Consider the following 26,245-nt stretch of genomic DNA (forward strand, 5'->3'; position numbering starts at 1 on the left):
TAACCTGGTCAATTATGTTATTCCCCAAAATGCATTGCAAGAAAACCCTCCAACATCTGCTTTCTCACCCCTCATGAAGCCAATGGCATTTTAGCACAGAGAGCTAGCCTGAGTCCTTAGTAGAGCTGTGTATGAAAAGATGTGAGGTACAGTAACAATCGACCTACCCCCCCAGAATCAACAACTGAGACGCCATTCCCCCCTCAACACCCACACATTTAAAGGTTAACCTGTTTCTCCATAAAACACACAATACGTTATGCAAATAAAGTCTGCTGCGCCGCGCTAGCTAGGAGAGAAGCATATTCTAATCTAGTGCATTTTGAAAAAAAATAATAATTGGGACAATTCGATGCTTTAATTAGCTGTACATTCCAACCTGGACCAGAGTAACAGCCCAAGTTCGACATTTTCTCCAAACATGGAGAGACACCAGGAATTTGACGACATTTTCAATGAGTTTGCCTTTCTTTTTTTGAACGTAGTCTTAAATAAATGCTAGCATTTATGTTTTAAGCTGCACACCTTGTATGCTTCACCTAGTGGTAGACCACTGGCATGGTCCCAATCCCATACCACTGCTCTAAGGGCAGTGGCTGGTACAAGTACAAGGAGAGTGAATGTTTTGAGGATGGGGAAAAACAGGTACAAAGTGAACCGATGAAGGTAGGTAACAACGGTGGACACAACGTGTGGAATGAGAGAATAATGTAGGGTCACAGTAAATAAATGAAGACAGGAGAGACTATCCTTCGTTTGCGCCACCTCCTAGACTGTTGTTTCAGGGATGGAGAAAGACTTCAGTACCGTGTTACTGAAGAGAAGAGACCGATGGCTGGTGGCACGTGGAGCAGGTCACTGAGAGAGGATCCTCCTGAGGCTTCTACCACACAGAAACACACAGACACACACTGCCAAGGACACACACACACACACAGCTGTCACAGGCAGCCAAAGATCATTCACAAAAACACCCTCCCCCCCAGGGTATCACTGACACTCTTACTCTTTCTCCCTCACTCACACACTCACACACACAAACACACACACCGGCCCGTCACACAGGGCGTGCACACACAAACAGAGTGTTATGAGGCAGCGTGCTGTCCTGGCCATGTGGCTCATCACTACTCAGCACTGCAGACGGAGAGGGAGAGAAATTAGCGGAGAGAATCTTTGAATGCACAGCCAGAATACAGTAGAACACACCTCCTGTCCAGTCCACTGGCTACACAGCACACCACAGTCCCCACCACCTCACCGGCTACAGCAGTGTTTCTCAACTCTGGTCCTCTCCAGTACATCTTGGTTGCAGAGATTGACAACATTCACCTTAAAAATCAGTGATCATGCTCCTATCAATATTTACCGATAAGATTCCACAAATTGAAGTCATCACCCGTCAGTATGGGCAGGCAAGTTCATAGTGCAGGGAAACAGACCAAAGCCGGTCGAACGGAGACTTCACTTGGACTTTGGTCCACTATCACATCAAGGCCCCAAACTTCAATACCACAGACAGACACAACCTTTAAATGAATGTACTGTGTGGATCACTACCATATGTCCACGTTGGTAGATACTCTTATTTCAAGGTTTTTATTGTCAAAGTAAATGGACACTAACCAGATTTGATTTCAGCCTGACACACGGTTCTCTCCCAGAAAACAACTGGGTCTGTTTGTCGGCAGACATCAGAGTCAACCGTTAGGCTAGGTTTTACAACCAAAGGGATCAATTAGCCCACTGATATTAGGTTAGACATCTCTCACAGCTTCATCTTTGCCTCAACCGATCTTAATCAAGCAATTGGCTTCTCCATCAATCAATTAATTAATTAATTAAAAGCAACATTTGTCACAAAGTGCTTTGCCGTAATTGAGACAAGACCCCAAAAGAGCAAGCACAGCGGAAAGGAAAAACTATTTTGCCATCTACTCCAAGTCCCACAGTCTCAGCACCACCCCCCTAACAACCTGGCCATAGAGCAGGGAAATACAGTGGTGAACTCTGTCCACAGATCTATAGAAATGCATGAACACCAAATACAGAAACAACTTAAAGGCATTAAAAGTCAGTAACATAGTGATGTTGTAGCCTAGGCAGGCACAGCAAATTAATGAAAAGGCATCTAGGGAGCTGAGGAGAGGCAAAAGCATTTCTATTCTGGTGTATCAACCGTTGGAGCACGAGTTCATGTGAGCAGCACAATTCGAGAATAACATCTGTCAATCACAGATCGGATTTTAACAACATAACTTGATTTAGCACAAGTCTCTCAGAGGAGATTGCCACTTGAAACTGCATAATTCTAATTTCTTTGAATTTCCAGCATCTCCACATGCAGAACCGTGGCTGAATGAATCACAAATTGCAGTCCTGGGTATTAAATTGTCCACTACACAGCCTGCATAGAGGAGAATTAACAGGAGTCTGCAAACACCTGAGAGAAAGAACAAACTTTAATGAAGGCAAACTTAAATCCGTTTTACCTCATTTCTACCAGCATGTCACGTGCAACCAGAGGGGAGAGGGGGGGAAAAAGGGGGGGGGACCACACCACCTTTACTCCACACACAGAGACGTGTACAAAGCTCTCCCTCTGCCTCCATTTGACAAATCTGACCATAATTCTATCTCCCTGATTCCTGCTTACATGCAAAAACTAAAGCGGAAACTGTAACTCGCTCAATACGACAGTGGTCAGATGACGCACATGCTAAGCTACAGGATTGTTTTGCTAGCACAGACTGGACTATGTTCCACGATTCATGCAATGGCATCGAGTATACCACCGCAGTCACCGGCTTCATCAATAAGTGCATCGACAATGTCATCCCCACAGTGCCCGTACGTACATTTCCCAACCAGAAGCCATGGGTTACAGGCAACAGCAGCACCGAGCTAAAGGCTAGAGCTGTCGCTTTCATGGAGCGGGACACTAATCTGGATGCTTATAAGAAATCCCGCTACGCCCTTAGACGAACCATCAAAAAGGCAAAAACATCTGCAACACTGGGGCCCCTCTGGGGTGCATGCTTAGTCCCCTCCTGTACTTCCTGTTCACCCACGACTGCGTGGCCAAGCACGACTCAAACACCATCATTAGGTTTGCTGACGACACAACAGTGGTAGGCCTGATCACCAACAACGAGACAGCCTATAGGGAGGAGGTCAGAGACCTGGCAGTGAGATGCCAGGACAACAACCACTTCCTCAATGTGAGCAAGACAAAAAGGAGCTGATAGTTTACTATAGGAAAAGGAGGGGCGGACAGGCCTCCATTAACATTGACGAAGGCTGATATGGAGCAGGCTGAGAGACAGTTGTGAAGAGGGCACGACAACACCTTTTCCCCTCACGAGACTGAAAAGATTTGGCATGGGTCCCCAGATCCTCAAAAAGTTCTATAGCTGCACCATGGAGAGCATCCTGACCGGTTGCATCACCGTCTGGTACGACAACTGCTCGGCATCTGACCGTCTAGAGGATAAAATGCCATTCCATTATTGACTGAATTGACACTAGCTGATATGACATTGCCACAATGAGGAGCATTGAAGCTGTATTGTATTGACACTAATGCTACAATAAATGTAACACGCTTCATGATTGGTAGCTAGATGCATGACCTAGCTACCAGGTCTAGGACCAAAAGGCTCATTAACAGCGTCAACCCCCAAGCCATAAGACTGCTGAACAATTAATCAAATGGCCACCCAGACTATTTAAATTGACCCCCCCTCACCCTGTTTTTACACTGCTGCTGCTCTCTGTTTATTATCTATGCATAGTCACTTTACAAATTACCTCGACTAACCTATACCCACGCATATTGACTCGGTATCAGTACCCCCTGTATATAGCCTCGTTATTGTTATGTAATTATCTTGTGTTATGTGATTTGATAATAACAAAAATTATTTCAGTTTATTTAGTAAATATTTTCTTAACTCTATTTCTTTAACTGCTTTGTTTGTTAAGGGCTTGTAAGTAAGAATTTCATGTTAAGGTCTACTACACCTGTTGTATTCGACGCATATAACAAATTAAATTTGATTTGATAGGTGTCTTTAAGACAGGTATTCCACAAGGCATCATGCAAGTCTCTGTGGGGAGAATAATAAAACTGAACAATTAAAATGGTGGTACAGTAATCGAAAAGGGTAATGAACTACCGAGCTAACCAATAACTTGTTTAAAATGTTGATATAATGTTTTATAATGTTGAATATTATATGAACATTTAGGGCTAACAACGGCAAATGACAATTGCCAAGAAACGGAAATCAACAAATTCCATCAAAACTTCAATGGATAGAAATTACAAATAGGCCTAGCTATTCAATATTCAGGAGGTCAATGCTATAGCTAGCCTACACGTGGTTGATGATATTCTAAAACCGGAATACACCATTTGTCTGTTCACATGGTTACACACTGTGCAGCATCACATGTGAAAGTAATCATAGTAACCCAGTGAACAAAGCAGTGACACTTGGCTGACACCTTGGCTGCTTGTAAACACTACAATTACTGCAGCCATCAGATTCTCCTCACAGAACACAAGTCAGATTCTCCTCACAGAACACAAGTCAGATTCTCCTCACAGAACACAGGTCAGATTCTCCTCACAGAACACAAGTCAGATTCTCCTCACAGAACACAAGTCAGATTCTCCTCACAGAACACAGGTCAGATTCTCCTCACAGAACACAGGTCAGATTCTCCTCACAGAACACAGGTCAGATTCTCCTCACAGAACACAGGTCAGATTCTCCTCACAGAACACAGGTCAGATTCTCCTCACAGAACACAGGTCAGATTCTCCTCACAGAACACAGGTCAGATTCTCCTCAGAACACAGGTCAGATTCTCCTCACAGAACACAGGTCAGATTCTCCTCACAGAACACAGGTCAGATTCTCCTCACAGAACACAGGTCAGATTCTCCTCACAGAACACAGGTCAGATTCTCCTCACAGAACACAGGTCAGATTCTCCTCACAGAACACAGGTCAGATTCTCCTCACAGAACACAGGTCAGATTCTCCTCACAGAACACAGGTCAGATTCTCCTCACAGAACACAGGTCAGATTCTCCTCACAGAACACAGGTCAGATTCTCCTCACAGAACACTGGTCAGATTCTCCTCACAGAACACAGGTCAGATTCTCCTCACAGAACACAAGTCAGATTCTCCTCACAGAACACAAGTCAGATTCTCCTCACAGAACACAGGTCAGATTCTCCTCACAGAACACAGGTCAGATTCTGAAACCCACTATAGAACCACAGAGCACCAGTCAGATTCTCTCAAAGAATACAACACATTCTGAAACACACTGTAGAACCACAGAACACCAGTCAGATTCTCAAACAGAACCACATAACTCCTGTCTCTCCTCTACAAGATTATCCTAGATCAGCTAGGAACACTATTCTAGCATGGGGAAAACAGCCACACCTACTCCCTCTGATGTTCCAGAATCAGCACTAGAGTTCTGCCACATCTCCAATCTGCCTGTGGAGCTGTACATGCACGTATAAGTATGAACACAGCATTTTTGCATGAAGGCTACAGCTGAGATTTTACGTAAATGTACACTAAACAAATTTAGCTGTACTGTATTATTTGAGTGGCAGGCAATACAGTCATCATGCAAATTACTGCCGAGGGACTTACACAACATAACGTGTTCAATGAAACCATCCATAAAGTATATTTTGCACATTGTTATTTTATTTAGCATGCTTGGACACAAGCATTACAGCTGAAATGTAGGCCGCTGCACGCTGACCGCAATACAAACATATTTTGCTTGCATATCAAGTAGGCTAAATGTCATGCACAGACGGTTAAACAGGCTAAAGCGCGTGAATAATATGCGTAATGTCATCTTGACACTGCCAAAGTACATGAGCTGATGTGGGTGATTTCTACAGCGTTACATTGGACGCAGTTACAAATGGCCAGGAGCAGGGGATGGGGAGCCAATCAGATCTCAGCTAGCATGTCAACCTAAGACCAACTGTCTCCTGGCTTTGACAGAAGGATTTTACCTCCATAATTCAAATCCCAAAGCAAAGCAATCTGCTCCTTCTCAAATCACTGGCCGTGTTTACTACCGGTACTGAGACCACTCCGAAATACAGGGGCAAAATATAACGTCTCTCTGTCGTTAACTACAATGTAACGATCGGAACAATCATCAGAAGATACAATATAACAAGCTGGCGGGGGAAATGTTGCAACTGAGGGATAGTTATTTGCTACATTTACAAGCATCGACCAGTCAGGTGTATTTTTAGTTATACAATCCGTTCTGCTTGCTTCTAACAAACTAGTCCAATATAATCTTACGTCATGTGTCATTTACATCTTGCCATTTAAAATTGGTGTGAAAGCTTGCAACAAACTTCAGGGCTACATGGAGTGGATATAGATACAAATACATTTAGCAGTGATTCGTTAGCGGCATAGCTAACGTTAGCTGGAGAAATAACTGTCATTGCGCTTTATACAGTACACGCTTTGCTAATAAAGAAAAATACACATTTAGCCTTCCAATTTCTCCTCTCAAACGTGTCCCCTTTGCCCCTGACCAGGCAGAAGCTACACATCTTTACCAGCTCAGTGAGTTTTGTATTTTAGCACAGACATGGCTTGTTTCTCTGTTTAAATACTCTAAAAGGAGGTGGTGTAAGGAGAAAACAGAGGCAGCCATTTTAGAGAGCTACCTAGCTAAGCTACATGGGCAATGGCTGTTCCATTGCAACCCTTCACTGCTACACAGAGCTATCTGCAACTTGCTCAAAGTGCACCAGTACTGAGAGAAAAGTTTACCTGGTTTCTGTTCAGAGGTCCCGTGTTCCCAGGTCCCGTGTTCCCTGGGCTCATTGGAGGCGGGTGGTGGGTCCTTTGTTGCCAACCCGGATGGCCCCCACCATACTGACTGCTGGCCATATCTGCTGCTCCCTTGCTAGCCCCTTCCTGGTTACTATAGTCTCCTTGTGGGTAATTCTGGTAGGTCCTCGTTGAGCTGGGAGACGTTAGAAGCTGATTTAAAGTCGGGGTAGACGTGGGTTGTAGGTTTCCTATGTTATACCTCTGATTATTGTACGAGGCAGCCATAGCTGTAGTTCCGCCTGCTGGCTGTTGCTTGCCTGGCTGCCCCCCAGCCGCCGGGGGCTGGTTATTACGCGGGGAATTCATGGCGTATCCTTGGCCCTGATAAGAAGTCCGGTTCGGGAAGGGGCTGTAGTTGTTAAAATGGTTGGGGAACCCGTGCTCGTGTGAGTTGGGCGGGTATGGGTCCATCATGTTACCTGGCTGCACTGCCGGCCCCGCTGCAGCTGCCATGCCAGGGCTTTGTTGTCCGCCATGTTGATGAAAAGGGCCCCGGCTGTAGTGCTGGTTGTAACCGTAAGGAGGTGGAGGGAATGAGCCCTGGTGGTGATGGCCCATCCCGGAGTGGTTATTCCCCTCCGGTCCCCCAGTATCATTCTGGTTGTTATTATTATTCACCCTGGACGAATTCCCGTTCCCGTTCTTCATGTCAGGCTCACCTCCTCCCCCTACATTTCCAGCATCGGCCCCGTCCTGCAGATCCTTCTGTCCAGGAGATCCGTTGTCAGATCCCGGTTCCTTATTTACATGTTGTTTCTCTCCCGGTACCGACTCCTCCAGTGGGTCCCGATCCGGCTTTTTAAGTTCGGATGGCGGGCTAGTGTTGAGAGTGGCGACGCTAGCGACCTGCGCGGCCATGATATCCCTCTCTGCCTCTCACAGCGAGTCACTCACAATCGAGCTCTCTGAATAGCATTGAACATAAATACAATTGTTTATAACAATGTACCCGTGTCCCGGATCATTCCCCCTACCTCCGGACCTAATCCGGCATCCACTCCCGTCTCCGATTCGACTGGAAAGTTACTGGAAGAATATAAATAAGGATCCAGGGAATTAAATTAACCAACAGAGAATGTGGGAAGGCTTCTCTTACAGAACGAGAGTGTGAGCAAGAAACCGACCAAACCAGCACGAGGCTTGGCGAGACACAGCCATTTTACTGAAGCGTTCAGATGAACGCAAAACACGGAGCGGATTCAACCAGTAGGTAGGAGGCGACTAGGCTATAACAAGCAGGGAAAAAATATGTATTCTGTTTATTTTGAAGGGGTTATAGAGCTCGTCCTAGAGAGACTATAGCAGAACATGATAAATAATGTGACTTATATATGGAACATAATTCATAACATCCAGCATTTCGGCTATTTTGTGGACAACCATATAATCTGTAAATCATCAATTATTTCCATTACAGGCTCTATAGATTTGTCTTAAAGATTCAATCTGCATAGTTATAATGCATTTAGTTTTCATTTTATACAGAGTAGACACACATATGAATATGTTACTGGGAGACTATATAATTCTACACACAATATAAGTATATGTTTATAATTGCATCGTATCAACAATATTTTCACACAGTTACATAGTATTAAGATTGGGATTGACTCCTGCCATGTGCTGAGAGAGAACGAAACAACTAGCAAAAGCAGAGGGCTTGATATGTGGAGAGGAAAGCAATAAATTACAGTGTGTGTGTGTGAGAGAGAGAGAGAGAGAGAGAGAGAGAGAGAGTGTTATGTTTACTGTACATTTTTATTGTTTATTTCACTTTTGTTTATTATCTATTTCACTTGCTTTCGCAATGTAAACATATGTTTCCCATGCCAATAAAGCATTTTGAATTGAATTGAGAGACAGAGAGAGAGCTAGAGAAAGAAGGATAGAAAAAGGGAAGAAGGATGGGGGATGGACTGAGCCAGTCACAGAGCAGGAAGTGAAGATAAAAAAGAGAAAAGCAGAGTGAGAGAGAAAACAAAATTGAAATAGAAATTGAGAGAAAACAAAACGTGTGAGCCACTGAAAAAGCCTACATATAATGATATATCTAAAGCAAAATTAACCGTTGAAAATGTGTGTGTGGTTTCGTAGAATAGCCTATAGGATAAATCAAGAGGAGATTTTGAGAAAGAATAAAGTAAATAATCAAATGACAACAGCCACGCTCTCCTCTTCCCCACTCTGCTGCTCTCTCCCTCTCTCCCTCCCCACCCCCTCTCCTCATTCTCTCCGCCCGCCTGCCTGCCTCGTGTTCTCTCCTAGCAGCAGCAGCCTCTCTCTGCTTGCAAAAGCAGCAGAACTTTGCTATCAGCGCGTGGGGGATGGGCAGCGCAGGCACAGCTCAGCACAGCCCTTTTCTCCTCTACAATGCAGGGCTTTCTGGCGAAGAGTTACAGCGGCCAGGCTCATACTACTGACTAGCATGGGAAAGGGGATCCCCTTAGTTTAAGTTTTGTTTATTTTTTTTTCTCTGAAATGTGCATTAAGGGAGGAAGGACAGACAGGCTGTAAAAGGGGGAGGTGTGGGGGTGGGGGCCAGAAGCCTGACTGACTATATTGGCTAGAGAGGGAGGAGTGTTGCTGTGTGCTGCTAGAATATAGAGAGAGGCAGACAGAGGAGAGGGGGGGTTGGGATCTTTCTTTTTTTTCTTTTCAGCATAAACTTGGTGTTTATCATAAGGGGACCCTGTCTATTTTTCACAACTCCTGTCCTATTTTCCACCCTGCTCCCATTCACTGATATTATCGTCTGTTACACCTGGTTTTAAATATATTTTGTCTGCACACTTCTTTTTAGAATTAGTCCTAATGGAGAGAATCATCTCTGTAGTTGTAGGGACTCATCATTGTCCTCACACTGAGAACTGCTTTTTAGTGGGTCATAGAGCTCACTGTACTCGTTCCTCTGGTTGCACACACACACACACACACCTTATACTATATTCTGCTACAGTATTATTAGCTCCCGTTAAACTAAATGAAACGTAAATATAATTCTAAATGACAATCATTGATAATGCAAAAAATTCATATAGTGATTTGTTGAATCCATGTAAGACAAAGGCACTTTAGACATTATTAGTCTTCATAAAGTATGCTTTAGACATTAGTCTTCATAAAGTATTCTTCAGGCATTATTAGACTTTATAAAGTATTCTTCACACATTATTAAGTCATCATAAAGTATGCTTTAAACATTATTAGTCTTCATAAAGTATGCTTTAGACATTATTAGTCTCCATAAAGTATTCTTCAGACATTATTAGTCTTCATAAAGTATTCTTCAGACATTATTAGTCTTCAAAGTATTCTTCAGACATTATTAGTCTTCATAAAGTATGCTTTAGACATTATTAGTCTTCATAAAGTATGCTTTAGACATTATTAGTCTTCATAAAGTATTCTTCAGACATTATTAGTCTTCATAAAGTTTTATTTGGACCATTTGAATATAGAAAGATTCACTCCAGATACCCACTCAACTGTCTTGACCCAGAGGCAAACACTCTGCTTTGGATGTAACTTCTACAACCATCCTCTAGGCTTTATAATCTCAGGTCATCAACCACCTGAAATAACATTGGTTGAATCAGTTGTTAATGACATTATGAAATGTTATGAAGGTGTTAAGAAGGCTACTTAGATTGGACTCCTTACACAGTCACATCTGTCCTAGGATGGGGATTTAGGAGTATTTACTCTGTACCCCACCGTGTAGCTGACCATGATGCATCACCCCAAGCCTGGTGGCCTGAGTTCCTCCACCATCACCACGGATACAGACCTGGACACATGCCAGGGGAATACAGCCAGGAACTACTTTTTCTTTTGATATTAAGTATTGATTAGAGGCCTCTATGTAAAAACAACAACAAACAATGCATCAAGGAAAAGCATTATTTCAAAATGTTGAGTAAATGGGAGGGCAATTGGTGAAACATAATGCTATGATAACAAAGATGTATAATGTGAAGACATTGGTTGGAATGAATGATAAGAGATGATTCAAATGTATTTATGCAATTGTCAGCAAGAGGGCCTTTACTCAGTATTTCCTCAGTATCACAGGCCTTCACTAGGAGAGTATACAAAAGAAGAAGCACATTGCTGGAGAATGCACTGTTCTGGCGTCCACTATCCACAGTTACAACCCCTGACCGGGATCCAAAACTTAACAATTCATCCTTCCAACCACATACACTCGACTGAACTGTAAATAATACGTACTCAATATTCATCATCATCAAATGAAATCCAAATTCTAGGTCTTTTTTATGAGCTTAAAACCCACACCAATCTGAGTGCAACATCGTTGGCCAATAACATTCTGCAGTTCTTTCCAAAGAGTAAGTGATTTAACAAAGTTCACCCAGAGGCCTTGTTGAGGCATTCATAGTTAATTATTTTTCAGTCTGTGTCATAAAGCTATAGAGACATTTTTGTATAGTACATTTATTTTTCTCTTTTTTGACCCAGGCGTGCGATGGTAAAAGTGTCAGTCTTGAGGAAGTTAATTGATGACAGATCATTGAGAAGTTTTTTTAATCCCCAGAGATCTAGTCTGGGAATGGAGCCATTTGATCGCCAAGACAACCCAATTATGTGGAGTGGAATTTCTTAACAAGACTGGAGTTGAGTTTGGAGTGACTGGGAGACACACAAACACACACACACACTTGCATTCATTACTGAAAAAGCAGCCCCGCATGTTCAGCCCGCCAAATATACATACTCCCACAAGCACAAAGAGAGAGAGAGAGAGAAAAACGTACATTCCCTCAACAACATGCTGTCATAGACGCACATGCTCACAGTAAATGTCAGGGACACTCCCACACAAGGCCTGCCACACAGGCTTGCTCACACGTGCACAAACACACACATAGACATAAAATAAGACGCACACAAAGTGCAGTTGGGCTGTGTCCAGTTGGTTGCCAGGCAGCAATAGAACACATAGTCTGGAGTGTGCATGGGAAGGAGGGAAGTACCACTTTGACAACTGTCCAATGGCTGCCCGGCTTACTCCCTGTAGGATAATGTACATAAGAGCTCAGACCGGCATACGTGTATACCCAATTCAAATACTTAATCTGTTTAAAGAAAGGAATACAATGCATCATGATGATATTAGAAACAGGTTATTATCAATGATATCATCTCTTGGTTAGTATTCTCAATCTCAGCACCAAATAACTCACACCAAAAAGAGTTTGATTTGATACAACGGAATCAAACCATGTGTATTTTTACCCTCTAACACACCACCAGATACTAAGCAAACATCAAATTCCTGTCATAGAAAACAGTGTGAGGCTGCTAGTATTCTGTATTCAGTCAGAGATGGAATCCTCTCAGCTCCTAATGTGAAAATAGGCTAGGACACACACACACACACACCTGTGCATCTTGACAGGCTTTCACAACAAAGCTAATAGGATATATTCAGTTTAGACCAGTGTACTTTTATCTGAGAATGACTTTTTATCTGAAGTTATCATTTGCTTTGGGGCATTTCTGAAGTATTTTCATTCTTGAAAACCCCTGAATATTCAGTATGAAAACTTCAGTCACACACACAGGTTGGAACACAGACAAGCATGCATGCACACACACCTCTCTAAACATTCAATTTCTCTCACTGTGTGTGTGTGAGAGAGAGAGGTCTGGGGTCCGCTCACCAACCAAGAATTCACAAAATGGGACAAACACCAAATTGAGATTGTGCATGCATAATTCTGCAAAAAATATCCTCAGTGTACAACGTAAAACACAAAATAATGCATGCAGAGCAGAATTAGGCCGATACCCGCTAATTATCCAAATCAAGAAAAGATCCATTAAATTCTACAACCACCTAAAAGAAAACGATTCCCAAATCTTCCATAAAAAAGCCATCACCTGCAGAGAAATAAACCTGCAGAAGAGCCAATCCCCTTATTGCAACACAATCCCCTTAGTGACTGGTCTGCTGGTGCCATCATGGGTTGGAGCCCGTTCTGCCACTCTCAGTGCCTGAAGTCAGCGCAGCCTGCTCCGGGACGTCTTCCTGGGGGCTCGGAAGTTGCCGCCATTGCCGGTATTCCGTCATTCCCGCGGAGTACCAGGACCTCCGGGAGGTGTTCAGTAAGGCCCGGGCCACTTTGCGGTCACTACAAGTATCTGGTCATGCCATTTGGCTTTACCAATGCCCCTGCTGTGTTCCAGGCTCTGGTTAATGATGTTCTCCGCAACATGTTGAACTTGTTCGTCTTCGTCTACCTCGACGACATCTTTGTCTTCTCCCGCTCTGCCAAAGAACACGTGCTACACGTCCGACAGGCTCTCCAACGCCTCCTGGAGAACCAGCTTTTTGTGAAAGCGGAGAAGTGTGAATTCCATCTCTCCACCATCCCCTTCCTGGGTTACATCATCGCTGCAGGTAGTGTAAAGACGGATCCCAGGAAGGTGAGAGTAGTGGTGGATTGGCCCCAGCCTACGTCCAGAGTGCAGCTGCAACGTTTCCTGGGATTTAACTTTTATCTGCACTTTATCCGAGGTTACAGCACCCTGGCTTCCCCCCTGTCTGCACTCAACTCTCCCAAGGTTCCGTTCACGTGGTCCCCAGCGTTCCAGGATCTCAAACACTGTTTCACCACAGCTCCCATCTTGGTTCATCCTGACCTGTTCCGCCAGTTCGTGGTGGAGGCCAATGCTTCGGATGTCGGATTGGGGTCTGTCCTGTCCCAGCGTTCTGCCCTGGACGTCAAGTTACATCCCAGATAACCAGATGTTTGTTCCTGACATGGTCCCTACCCGGTCCTGGAGTGGGCACACCCGGGCTCCTGTCAGACCCTGGCCTTTGTGCGACAATGCTTTTGGTGGCCGACCATGATTCCCGACGTCTCCGTGTTCGTCGCCGCATGCATGGTCTGTGCGCAGAACAAGACTCCTTGGCTAGCTCCGGCTGGTCTCCTTCAACCTCTGCCTGTCCCTCACCGTCCCTGGTCTCACATAGCCCTGCACTTTGTCACGGGTCTCCCCCCATCTGATCGCAACACTGCCATCCTGACAGTAGTGGATCAGTTTTTCAAAGCTGCTCACTTCATTCCTCTCCCCAAGCTACCATCTGCAAAAAAGAGACCGCCCAGCTCATGGTGCAGCACGTCTTCCGGATCCATGTACTCCCAGTAGACATGGTCTCCGACTGGGGTCCTCAGTTCTCTTTCCGGGTCTGGAAGGTGTTCTGCACACTCATTGGGTCATCAGCCAGCCTGTTCTCTAGGTTCCACCCCCAGTCCAACGACCATTCTGAGCGAGCCAACCAAGACTTGGAAATGACACTTTGCTGTCTGGTCTCCGCCAACCCCACCACCTGGAGCCAGCAACTAGTGTGGGTCGAATACGCCCGCAACACCCTTCCTTGTTCTGCCACGGGTCTCTCGCCCTTTGATTGTTCCCTGGGCTATCAACCTCCACTCTTCCCTGAGAAAGAGGAAGAGGTTGGCATACCTTCAGCCCAGACATTTGTCCTCCTCTGTCACCGTACCTACATCAAATCAAATCAAATGTATTTATATAGCCCTTCGTACATCAGCTGATATCTCAAAGTGCTGTACAGAAACCCAGCCTAAAACCCCAAACAACAAGCAATGCAGGTGTAGAAGCACGGTGGCTAGGAAAAACTCCCTAGAAAGGCCAAAACCTAGAAGAGACCCCGGTCAGCCCTTCTCAAGACCACCTCCCGGTATCGACAACAAGCGGACCGTCACCGGACCCCGAATCCCCGGTATCGTCTCGGGCAGAAGGTATTGCTGTCCACCCGGGATCTGCCCCTCCGGTTGGAGTCCCGCAAAATCTCCCCCCGGTTTATCGGCCCTTTCCCCATCTCCAAGGTCATTAGCCCCTCTGTTGTCTGTCCTCTGTTGCCCCGTACCCGCCGTGTACATCCCACTTTCCATGTCTCACAGCCCTTTGCTCCTGTTTTCTGTACCTTGTCACACCGCCCTGGATTACTGACCTCTGCCTGCCCAGACTCTGAGACTGCCTGCCGTTCTGTATCTTTTGACTCTGATCTGGATTACTGACCTCTGCCTGCCCTTGACCTGTCGTTCTGCCTGCCCCCTGTTCTAGTAATAAACATTTGATACTTCGACACTGTCTGCATCTGGGTCTTGCTTAAAACGTGATACACATATTTCCCTCAGATTACACAGACCCACAAAGAATTCGAAAACAAATCCAAATTTGAGAAACTCCCATATCTATTGGGTGAACTTTCACAGTGTGCAATCACAGCAGCAAGATGTGTGACCTGTTGCCACAAACACCATTGTAAATACAACCTATATTTGTTTGTACTTGAACTATTTTTACATCATTGCAACACTGTATGTAGACATAATATGACATTTGAAATGTCTTTTTATTTTGCGAATGTAATGTTTACTGTTCATTTTTTATTGTTTATTTCACTTTTGTTTATTTCACTTGCTTTGGCAATGTAAACATATGTTTCCCATGACAATATAGCACCTTAAATTTAAATTGAGAGAGAGAGAGAGAGAGAGAGAGAGAGAGAGAGAGAGAGAAGGGTACCCCCAGTCTAAACGAAGCACAGAGCAGGGTTAAGAGCACTCACAAAACATGGTGTCCTCCTCACAAGGACAGAGAAGTGCTCCAGACAGACTTTCATCAGGGATTAAAAGAGAGAGAGCAGAGAGAATGGAGAGAATCATCTCTGTAGTTGTAAGGACTCATCATTGTCCTCACACTGAGAACTGCTCCTTAGTGGGTCATAGAGCGCACCGTACTCGTTCCTCTGGTTGCACACACGCGCACACACACACACGCACGCACGCACGCACGCACGCACGCACGCACGCACACACACACACACACACACACACACACACACACACACACACACACACACACACACACACACACACACACACACACACACACACACACAAACATATTGTGCAACTTGTTCCGCTGGTGACAGAGCACTCAGTCGGTCCCTGACAATCACACTGAGCACGCTGTCATGAGAAGGGGACTCCGCAGTACCAAAATAAGGATGAGAGAAGGACTGATGGGCAGCACAGAGGAGTGTCAGGTAAAGAATGAAAACACAGCAACATAAAATGGACCAATTTGTTTGGCTCATGTAAAACAGACATGGCAGTCATTAGACTGCTTGGTTTCTATATGGTACACAGAGAGGAAAACTGATTGAGGAGCCAGGACAGTAATCAATGGTAGGGGACTGAGGAGTTGGGAGTTTGTTGTGTCGAAGAAAGACCTGTCCATTGAGGGGACGGGCGGCCAGTTGGACTGGTCAGGCCGGGCTGGGCAGTATGAGTGATGTGATGCCAAGCTGGACATATTGACACAGTGCAGATTGAATAATTGAGCTGCCAGTTTTAGAACAGCCCTTGAAGCTGTGCAAATCAATCTGAACCATGACAGACTGAGAAGATGAATCGGACCGCTCGTTGCCCACCAGAGAAAATACAAAGAATCTATTTAGTTTCGGCTTTGATAGTTGTTGAAATTCATCTTAAGATTTGAGTACTTTAGTGTACAAGTCATCATCCGAACAGCTCCGTCTGCTCTACTAGTCATACATTTCTACTGCATTACTATTACTTTTCCCTCAACTGCCTGAGTGACAGCTACTGTGTGACAGTGAGGAGAAACTCAATGAAAATGAGTAGTAGCAGTAGTATTGCAGACACTGAATAGGATCATTCCCTCTTCAACTCTATGTTATAGCCTATTGTTTACAGAGTCTCTTACGGATTCTCTAATGGAGTCTCTCACGGAGTCTCCCACGGAGTCTCTAACGGAGTCTCTAATGGGGTCTCCCACGGAGTCTCTAACGGAGTCTCTCACGGAGTCGCTCACGGAGTCTCCCACTGAGTCTCTAACGGAGTCTCTCACGGAGTCTCTCACGGAGTCTCCCACAGAGTCTCTAACGGAGTCTCTAATGGGGTCTCCCACGGAGTCTCTAACGGAGTCTCTCACAGAGTCTCTCACGGAGTCTCCCACGGAGTCTCTAACGGAGTCTCTAATGGGGTCTCCCACGGAGTCTCTAACGTGCTTTACGGTGTTTGTGTTATTTGGAGTGTGAGCCGGAGCACCACAACAACTCAGAGGCCACAGATGAAGGGAAATTCTAAACGCTGTGAATATATTAGCAGCAGTGGCTACAGTTTGATCAGAGATATGTGCAGGGGTACATGTTGAAACAGAGACAGATGAGAGAGAGAGAGATGTATAAGGAAATACATGCATGCATACATTTCCATTTATTTAACTAGGCAAGTCAGTTAAAAACAAATTCTTATTTTCAATGACGGCCGAGGAACAGTGGGTTAACTAACTGCCTGTTCAGGGGCAGAACGACAGATTTGTACCTTGTCAACCTTCCGGTTACTAGTCCAACGCTCTAACCACTAGGCTAACCTGCCGGCCCATACATACTGATACAGAGACCGAGGAGGAGAGATTGGGAATAAACCTTGGCGGTTACATTGTCAACATACAGAATGCATGCAATGCTTTCAATGCTGGAGAGGGAGTTACAAACCAGGTGTGGAGGTGTCAGACCAGAGGCAGGCTGGTCAGGCCTGTAACAACATCAACCACAAGATCCTCTCTGGATCTAATCGGGTCCTCCACAGGCTCTGTTCCTCATTTTTCTTTGAGACACACACCCGCCCACTCCCTCCTCTGTGGGCCTGGGGACCATAGCCGTGGCCCCTCCACCATGGGAGAGGTGCAGCTGTGACAGTGTGACAGGACATGCCGACGCGTGGGGTCGACGGCACACTTCAGGAATGAACCCTCGCACCCATGCTGGGGGTTCCATGTTCCCGTACCACCACACACACAAACACACACACCGTCCAACACCACCCACCAGTCAACTGTGAAAAGAAAACTTAGTCCTGGCTTTGTGACGTCCCTGTGGGGGGGGGGGGACAGCAGATAAAGGAGCACAGAGGCTTTGGAAGGACAACTATTATCTAGACCTGATGATTGGCCCCAAGACCTGGACAATGTGAAGGCTGTGTGTGTCTATGTGTCTGTCTGTGTGCGTGTGCGTGTGTCTGTGTGTCTGTGTGTCTGTGTCTCTGTGTGTGTGTGTGTGTGTGTGTGTGTGTGTGTCTCTGTGTGTGGGTGTGTGTGTGTTTGTGTCTGTGTGTGTGTGTCTCTGTGTCTGTGTGTGTGTGTGTGTGTGTGTGTGTGTGTGTGTGTGTGTGTGTGTGTGTGTGTGTGTGTGTGTGTGTGTGTGTGTGTGTGTGTGTGTGTGTGTGTGTGTCCATGTGTGTGTGTGTAAAGAGGGGTGTAGGATTTGAGATATTTGCATTGAAATGCTGAAAAAAGAAAGAAAGACAGACACTGAGTTGAGAGTGCTCCTTTGTAGGCCTATAGCTGACTGATAGGAGGCGTATCCAGCCAATTAGCTATCTGAAAACCTAGAAATTAGAGAGTAGACACTACAAAGCAAAAGCTGCCATCTCTCTCTATCCATTGAGTGAATCCAATGAGGATAACCAACAAAAAAATGGCTATAGTGTTTGATTCCTATAATGTATGACAGAGCAAACTTAGTTTACTTGTGTCTGTTGCTGACTATTGCCAGATGAGGTGGCAGAACATTATTCATGGTTTCCTTTAAATATCACCATAACATTTGAAATACAAACTAGCTTCTAGAATTTGGAACATGTTCACATTTAGAGGAGAGGGTATTTGAACTGGAACCTTGAGAGAAAAAATTATGCCTCGGCAGGGCAGAGCTGAACATGGCTGCTGCCAAATAGGGCATTTATAAAAGGTTGGCACAGACCCCTACAGCATGGAGGCTGGCAAAGGCACGATGCCCACATACTCAGAGTGCTAACCAAGGGTTTTGTTTGGCATGTGTCACTATAGTGTTCTGCTGCCTAGCCGTGGCTCCAACAGGAGGATAACCTCTGAGAAACAGAGAGAGAGATGAATCCTCGGTCTGAGGCTGGAGGTATTCATGAAAAAAAGTGATTGATGAGACTGTTGTTACTCTATTGTTGCTTTGAGTCCGCGGCCGTGCACAGAACTGGAGGGGTGAGCAAAGGACCCACACATGAATTAATCATATCATTTTAATTACAGTAAGGGTGCAACACTGGTAAGAGTGAAATACGCCGAGTCACGTTGGAAGTGAGTGTCTTCTAAGTGTTATATATGATAAATAGGTGTATGAATGTGAAACCACTAATATCAGTCATGCTACTTCTCTGCTGTGACAGTGCCTTGTCCATGAACCTGTGTCTCCACTGAAGGATTTGGCTGAGTGCTTCTCAAAGAGAGATTTTGATATCTGGTGTCTATGATAGCAGCAGGCGCCTCATTACACAATCCTCAACCGGGCTGTTACAATAAAGTGACTTATAAGAACCCAGACAGTCAGGGACAATAGCTATGTTTAATTTCACACACCAAGGAGAGAGACATTCGTCTGCCTTCCTTCGTGTGTTTCTTTCAGCAAACCAGTAAGGAGGAGGAGGATGGGAGAAATGCAGCTGTTATCAGAGCCTGTTATAACTATATTCCTTTTTAGAGAATGCAATTTAGAAAGAAAATGAAAAGAAGGGAGGTGGATAATAGATGAAAAGAAGAGGCTCCACCCCCAGTAGACCTCTATCTGTCAGTCACGAGGACTAATGCAAAAACAACATATTAAGGGTGTCTAGAGGGGGGTCAAAAACAATGGTGCATTGACAATCACAGTATTATAACACTATTTGTTTTGAAACATGTTATGTCTATTGTTGTGCGAGAGAGAACTGTATGAACACAGAGCAACAGAAACATTGAGCAGGAGGCAAAGGGGAGGCTTGGTTTGGTTTGCCTGTATAAGGCACTTCTTCCACTGCAAGAGAAGGGAGAGAGAGAGAGAGAGAGAGTCAGAGAGAGAGGGGGGGAGAGAGAGAGAGAGAGAGAGAGAGAGAGAGAGAGAGAGAGAGAGAGACGAGAGAGAGAGGGAGAGAGAGAGAGAGAGAGAGAGAGAGAGAGAGAGAGAGAGACAGGGAGAGAGAGAGAGAGAGAGAGGGAGAGGAGGCCCAGCAGACTTGAAAAAAATGCACAAGGCCAGTTATGCAGAAACCCAGATTTAATGTAAGGCTTGGCTCCCTGCTATAACCGGGAGAGAGAGGGGAAAGCTGGCCTGGATCGGGCCGAGGTAGGAGCGGGAGGCAGAGACAGAGAGAGCGAGAGACAGAAGGGAGCAGGGAGAAAGAGAACGGGCGCCTGCCACAGAGTCACTCTGTCAACCACAAACCCAGACTACTGGTAGAGCTTTCAAAAAGGATTCTGTCGAATCAGAGAAATTGCTGGCCCTGCACCCATGGTGATCCTCCTCTGTGGTAGGGAAGGGACCACTTGTCTGAGAGGAGTTGTTTGCCTATCGAAACTAAACTACTATCTCTTAGCTCTAAAGCTGGGTAAACAATGGCATAATGCATTAAATTAACAAAACCGGCACCAGGGAAATCAGGCCTCAACGCAACAAATTGACCCCCCCCCAGACACACATACTGCCCTTGATTTTCATGGTTTCAAGCTCAATAACCCTGCTATTAAACCACGCTTACTTAAATCACATGCATGTCCTTGTCATAGCAATAATACAATGCAGACATGCAACAGTAATAGCTGGATCAAAATAGGTACCGATTTGAACTGTACTTCTGGTGGTGCATTTAAATCTGTTCAAATCCGTTGTGGCTAGCAGAACTACTATATATTTTACAAGAGCTGGAGCTTTGATACTTGTCTCAGGTGAAAATGTGTATGTATATAACGCGTGCTGCAGAAATTAGTATCAACTTCATTTCGTAGTAGAGCCTAGCCGTGGCATCATACCCCCAGATGGTATCCCCATTTGGCCATTTATGTCATTTGAAACCTTAATATTCAAGGCTATGAGAAAGTGTCATTCATGGGCAGCCCGTGTAATCTCTACTGGTGGTCTTTACTCTGGCAATACATTTAACATCAACCACATAATCAAGACAAGAAATACTGTTTAGCCACACAAAGCACAGTGTGAAAGGAAAGGGGGAACGACTCCAGCCTCTAGCTGGGTCTGTGTGTTTTAAGCTGTAAGCGCGGCGTCCGTCCCCAAATGTGTGACTCTGGATACGTCTCAAATGGCACGCTATACCCTATATGTAGTGCACTACTTTTGACCAGGACCCATAGGGCCAATGGTAGTGCACTGTATAGGGAATAGGGTGCCATTTGGTACGCAGTCTCTGTTTGGCTTGTTTTCTCTGCTGGAGATCAGGTAGGGAACTCTCAGCAGCAGCTCCTCGCCCGCAGCTTAATCTCAGCCACAATCACCCTCAGTGACAGGGGGACAAAGCCATCCGGCAGACCGACAAGGCCCTGCTATTATGTAACCATCGACAGCTGGGCGCTACAGGGAGGGGTAAACCCCAGCCCCATCCCTGTCGCCACGGCAGCACGCTCTCTGTGTCAACCAGACAAACGTGACAATCAAACAGGGGACTGACTGAGGGGCCTGTGTCCCAAAACTAGCCCTGCACCCTAACCCCTAGCCCCTAAGGTTGATGGGTAAATGCAATATGGGTAATGGGTTAGGGTTTTCTCTAGACAGTAGCATGGGGTTTCTGACGGGAGGGGCCATGCAGTCACAGAGTGATATCAATACAGTCTAAATAAACATAACAGCATGGCCCAGTGCAGAATGCTGAGCTGACCTTTCCTCCAGATCATCCAATGAATGTCATCGAGGGATACAGGAAAACATTCAGAGATACAATTCGTTTACATTATAATTCCAAGGCTGTTCTCCCCACTCTCCAAATGTGACCATTACTGACGTTTACACCGGCACTGACTGAAATTGAACCACTATGTTTATTTTGCATGAAATCCTCCTCCTGCTCTGCTTTTTCACAATGATTTTCTGAGGTAAAAAGACTAAGATCAGCTTTCTGGATGAGAAAGAGAGATAGTGAGAGAAAGAGAGCGAGAGAGAGAGAGAGAGAGAGCAAGAGAGACCCTGTCTGTGATGATAGAGAATCATTTTCTTTGAAGTCCTCCCCAAAAATATTTTGGTTGCATGTCAACTAAATGTACCTCCCTGCTGTCAGCCTCTTTCAGAGACATGGGCAAAGGCAATTTTGTTTAGAGACTCCCAACACTCCAACAGGAGGTGATTTTTCCCTATTGTGTTCACTAATATGTCATCTCTTTGAAATGGTGTCACATTGACATCGAACACAGTGGCACCCCAATGTTTGATTAAAGTCCTGGCTGAGGCCGCCTCATTCCTTGAAATCGGTCTGTCTTTTCTTTTCTCACATGTGCTGCAGCCTGGCTGCCTGTATCTCTGTCCAACAGCCCCTCTGATGCTCGGAGCACAGAGGAGGACAAACAGATGGGGACAGACAGAGGCATCAGACAGAGGAGAACAGAGGAGCAGGGGATAACCAATAGACCAATAGGGAGGTGTGTTGGTTTTGTCACCCATTCCAAATACTTGAGTGTTGTTTGAGGGAAGAATCCCGGCCAGTGGACGCATTCCGGGGCCAGAGGGCAGACAGTGGAGAAAGTTGGCGTGGATAGACTTAGGATCAGGCTAGTTCAGATCGTTGGCTATATAGACAATCTATGGTCAGGGAGTTCTGGCCATCAGGCATGTATAGCCTATATTAGAAGATTGAGGTCTGGCGGAGATCACCCAAATGAACTAATCCATTTCTATTTATTGTTTCTCTTCTGCTGTAATACATAAATTCCCTCTGGAAAAAAATATGGTATTCTATTCTATCCCAGTATTAATGTTGCCTACCATGTGACTGGAATATTTGATAAGAATGCATATGGACAAAATAATACAGTTGACTTTACTATAGCAAAAATATAAAGATTGATACTTAAACATGTATCTTTACCTCACGACTGTGTGTTGCAGGCAGGCTTCCCCGGCGTTGTTTCCATGAGGTAAAATATCAGCTCTAGTCTGGAGTACAGAACACCAGCCCTGCCCTCAATGAACACAAATATGGCATTTATTAACAGTTAAAATGTGGGAATAGAAAAATATATATTTAAATTCTCACATTGAGACACTATTTAAACCGAAGACATGTGACGCTGGAATTTTGTTTGCATACTTTTTAAATGGTTTTTGGGTTAGATTAAAATCAAACGCCACTCCGGGTTTTCGAAGCGATTCTAGCTTCAATTTACTGTGTGCGCTTTCAGCGGCGAAGCACGCACTGCCAACCTTAAGGATTCCTCCGCGGCTCACTTGTGCGTGTGTGTGTGTGCGCGTGTGTGTGTGACTGTGTTTTTTTGCCGGAAAACAACAAAATACCCAGCCATTTCACCTTGGAAAATAGTGCTAGAAAATAGGATTTCACTCACTATTTTACAGGGGTGTGTGTATCGTGATTAAAATCTACTAAATGACGATTTTAGTTAACTTATGGACTATTTCGCCTGACTGTCCTGCCTTTCTAACACATACAATGCATTCCTGTGTTGCTCCGCCGGTGATGGGGCCTGCCTGCCTGCTGCTGTTCCTGTAACTCCCGCCTTAGAAGAGAAGAGAAGTGGAGAGAGAGGGTGAAAGGGAGAAAAGAAATAGAAGATAAGGGTAACGAAAAGTGGAAAGGCTCGGGTAGAAAATATAGAAGGCAATTTTGGGAAAGATAGTTTATCAACAAAAATATTGAATTGGTACATTAATTGAAAAATATACATAAATGCACAAAGATTGTCTGGGAATAAAATATGTTATTCTACCAGCAATTTAGTGTTTTTACTGCACATTGAGGAAATGCTGTTTATAATATTTCCAAAACATATTTCCCCATATTATTTATTATTATTATTATTTTGAAATGAGGGAAATATCTATTTTACACATATATGACTATCTGTTATTTTGTATGCAGGCCCAGTACACAGAGCTATTCATTCAAAACAGTGATTGTAAGGCAAATTCTCTCCCCTCTTTCATATTCTTAATTTCCAATATCTTTAAAGGGGACTTCCCTCCCACTCCCTTGGCTTAATATAATATATAACCCGTCAATTCATTTTGAGTCAGCTTCTGTTTTGCGTAGAGGTTTGTGTCTGGGAGGCGAATAGAGCCGAGGCTCCTTGGTTTGTGAGGGATGCCTGACATTTTCACAGCCGGACTAGTGTGGAAAACCAGATTCCACTGGCCGTAAGTGACACTTTATGGTCTCTGATTTGGTTTGGGGAGAGATTGCCAGGCAACAAAACTAGCCTGAGTCCTGAATGAAATAGCCATCTGTTCCGTGGGCCGGTAAAACTGAATTAATTTCACATCATCCTGGAATTCAGCTGTAGATTGATGTCTCAGGGTAAAAACTCCACATCGTGGATGGTGCCCCTGACCTCTCTGGTGATAAAATAAATAAATAAGCAATAGCAATTTTGTTATTTTTCTTCAGCTATAAGTATTAAACAATGTTTTATGTTGTCCATACTGTATGGTTGTACATATTTCCTTCTTATAGCCTGTACTGAGAGCATATATAATGATGAAAGCAGTTTAGCAGTCTGTTATGGCCTAATTGAAATGGGACACACAGTGTCACACTGCAAAAACAAAGGACACAGGCCGTGTTTGTATTCCCATACAGTAAACCAGGTCAAAGTGGAATAATCCCTTTATCTATAGGCTGTGATATGCTGGACATTTCCTTATTCCCTCCTATATACTTCCTATTCATAGATCTAGCCTGGGCCAAGATGATTTGGAAGGAGATTGAGTTTCCTGGGTTATAGACAAATAACAAATACCTTAAAGACTTAATCTTTAGGAAATATTACAGCATAATCGAACTGATTAACAGAATCAACAAAAACAATTTCTTTATTGATGTTTGCAATATTACAACATGTTCATTTTTTTTTTTTTTTTTAAACAGGACTCAGACATTTCTGTGTGATTCTAAGGATTTTCTTCTGGTAACAGCAACGTAGGCAAAGCAGTCCTACGTACAAAGAGCATATGGTTTGAGTGAGGGAGGAAGGGAGTCCGGGGTTGACGATACTGCAGTCCTAGACTATCCAGGTGAACACACACACACGCCTGCTGACAGCTGACCCTTAACCCCTGGGAGGAGGAGGGCAGAGGGCTGTGACTCTGCACCATGCAACATTTCCTGACCTAGCCTCTCCGGTCTTTCTGCGTATTAGACACAGACTGGTTTAGCTCCTGATCCACCGTGGTGGCTGGCTTTGAGTTGGAACATAATGCCTTTTCAGAGGAATGGATGAAGGGTCAGCACCGCGACCCCACCACAGGGCTTTTGTATGGAGGAAACTTTGTTTCTCACTCTGTGGTCTCACTGACAACCACCTTCCCAACCTATGCTTTGTACGTTTGCATACATTTAATCAGCAGATTACATACAGTAATGAGTACTATTGTATGGAGTATATAGACAGAAAACTTGGATCCCATTGTGTTCAAACGTTCACAACCCATGCACAACCCATGCACAACCCCATGCTTTTACAATCCATTTCCTGCGCACATTAAATCATTGCTTTTCATTAGCACATTAGATATAAATCAAATAAAATTGTATTTGCGCTGAATACAACAGGTGTCGTCGACCTTACAGTGAAATGCTTACTTACAAGCCCTTAACCGACAATGCAGTTTTAAGAAGAATACCAAAATAAGAAATAAAAGTAACAAATAATTAGCAGCAGTAAAATAACAATAGCGACGCTATATAAAGACGGTACCGGTACAGAGTCAATGTGCGGGGGCATGGGTTAGTCGGGGTAATTGAGGTAATCTGTACATGTAGGTAGAGTTATCAAAGTGGCTATGAGATGCGGTTTGAATAATTGCGCTGCTCTTTTGGTCTCTGCTACGGTCACACATGTCCCTCTCTCCCAGTTCTCATAGGCACTGATGATCACATTTACTGTAACTCCACTGTGACTGACTATGACTCCATCAGTCTGAGTCCATGTAACAAGACTCTGACACTAGCTAATCCCAATGCCATTGTGGCTGTGGTGTTAGACTGTGGTGCAGTGTCATCATGATGATGTGTGCTTTACTTCATAGACTGAGAACCTGTACACAGCACAGATCCTCTTTCGTTGTCTTTTTAAAATTGTTGATGCAGGTTCCATTAGTGTAAAAAGACTAATTCACTTTGACTATGCAGATTATGGTAATGAGGGATATGGTAATGTGATGTATTTCAGAATCACGGTTATGCTTGATTAATCAATCCAAGAATACACTTTGAATAAAGCCCATA

General features: G+C 44.5%; 1 protein-coding gene across 3 annotated transcripts in view; it reads right to left on the reverse strand.

The window, feature by feature from the left end:
* The window catches only part of arid1ab (AT rich interactive domain 1Ab (SWI-like)), a 69,406-nt gene extending 46,438 nt beyond the window's left edge, over window positions 1–22,968 (reverse strand). For 2 of the 3 annotated variants that reach the window (XM_035793021.2, XM_035793020.2), the window contains exon 1: window positions 6,849–8,087. In XM_035793021.2, the coding sequence (XP_035648914.1) occupies window positions 6,849–7,769 (921 nt within the window). In that variant the 5' untranslated portion in view covers window positions 7,770–8,087. Of the gene's footprint in view, window positions 1–6,848; window positions 8,088–22,873 lie in introns of those variants that run through there. The other variant, XM_035793023.2, reaches the window with a different exon arrangement.
* Between the last annotated feature and the right edge of the window lie 3,277 nt (window positions 22,969–26,245).

The sequence above is a fragment of the Oncorhynchus keta genome, chromosome 19, assembly GCF_023373465.1.
Source record: "Oncorhynchus keta strain PuntledgeMale-10-30-2019 chromosome 19, Oket_V2, whole genome shotgun sequence".
In the NCBI taxonomy this organism is placed as follows: Eukaryota; Metazoa; Chordata; class Actinopteri; order Salmoniformes; family Salmonidae; genus Oncorhynchus; species Oncorhynchus keta.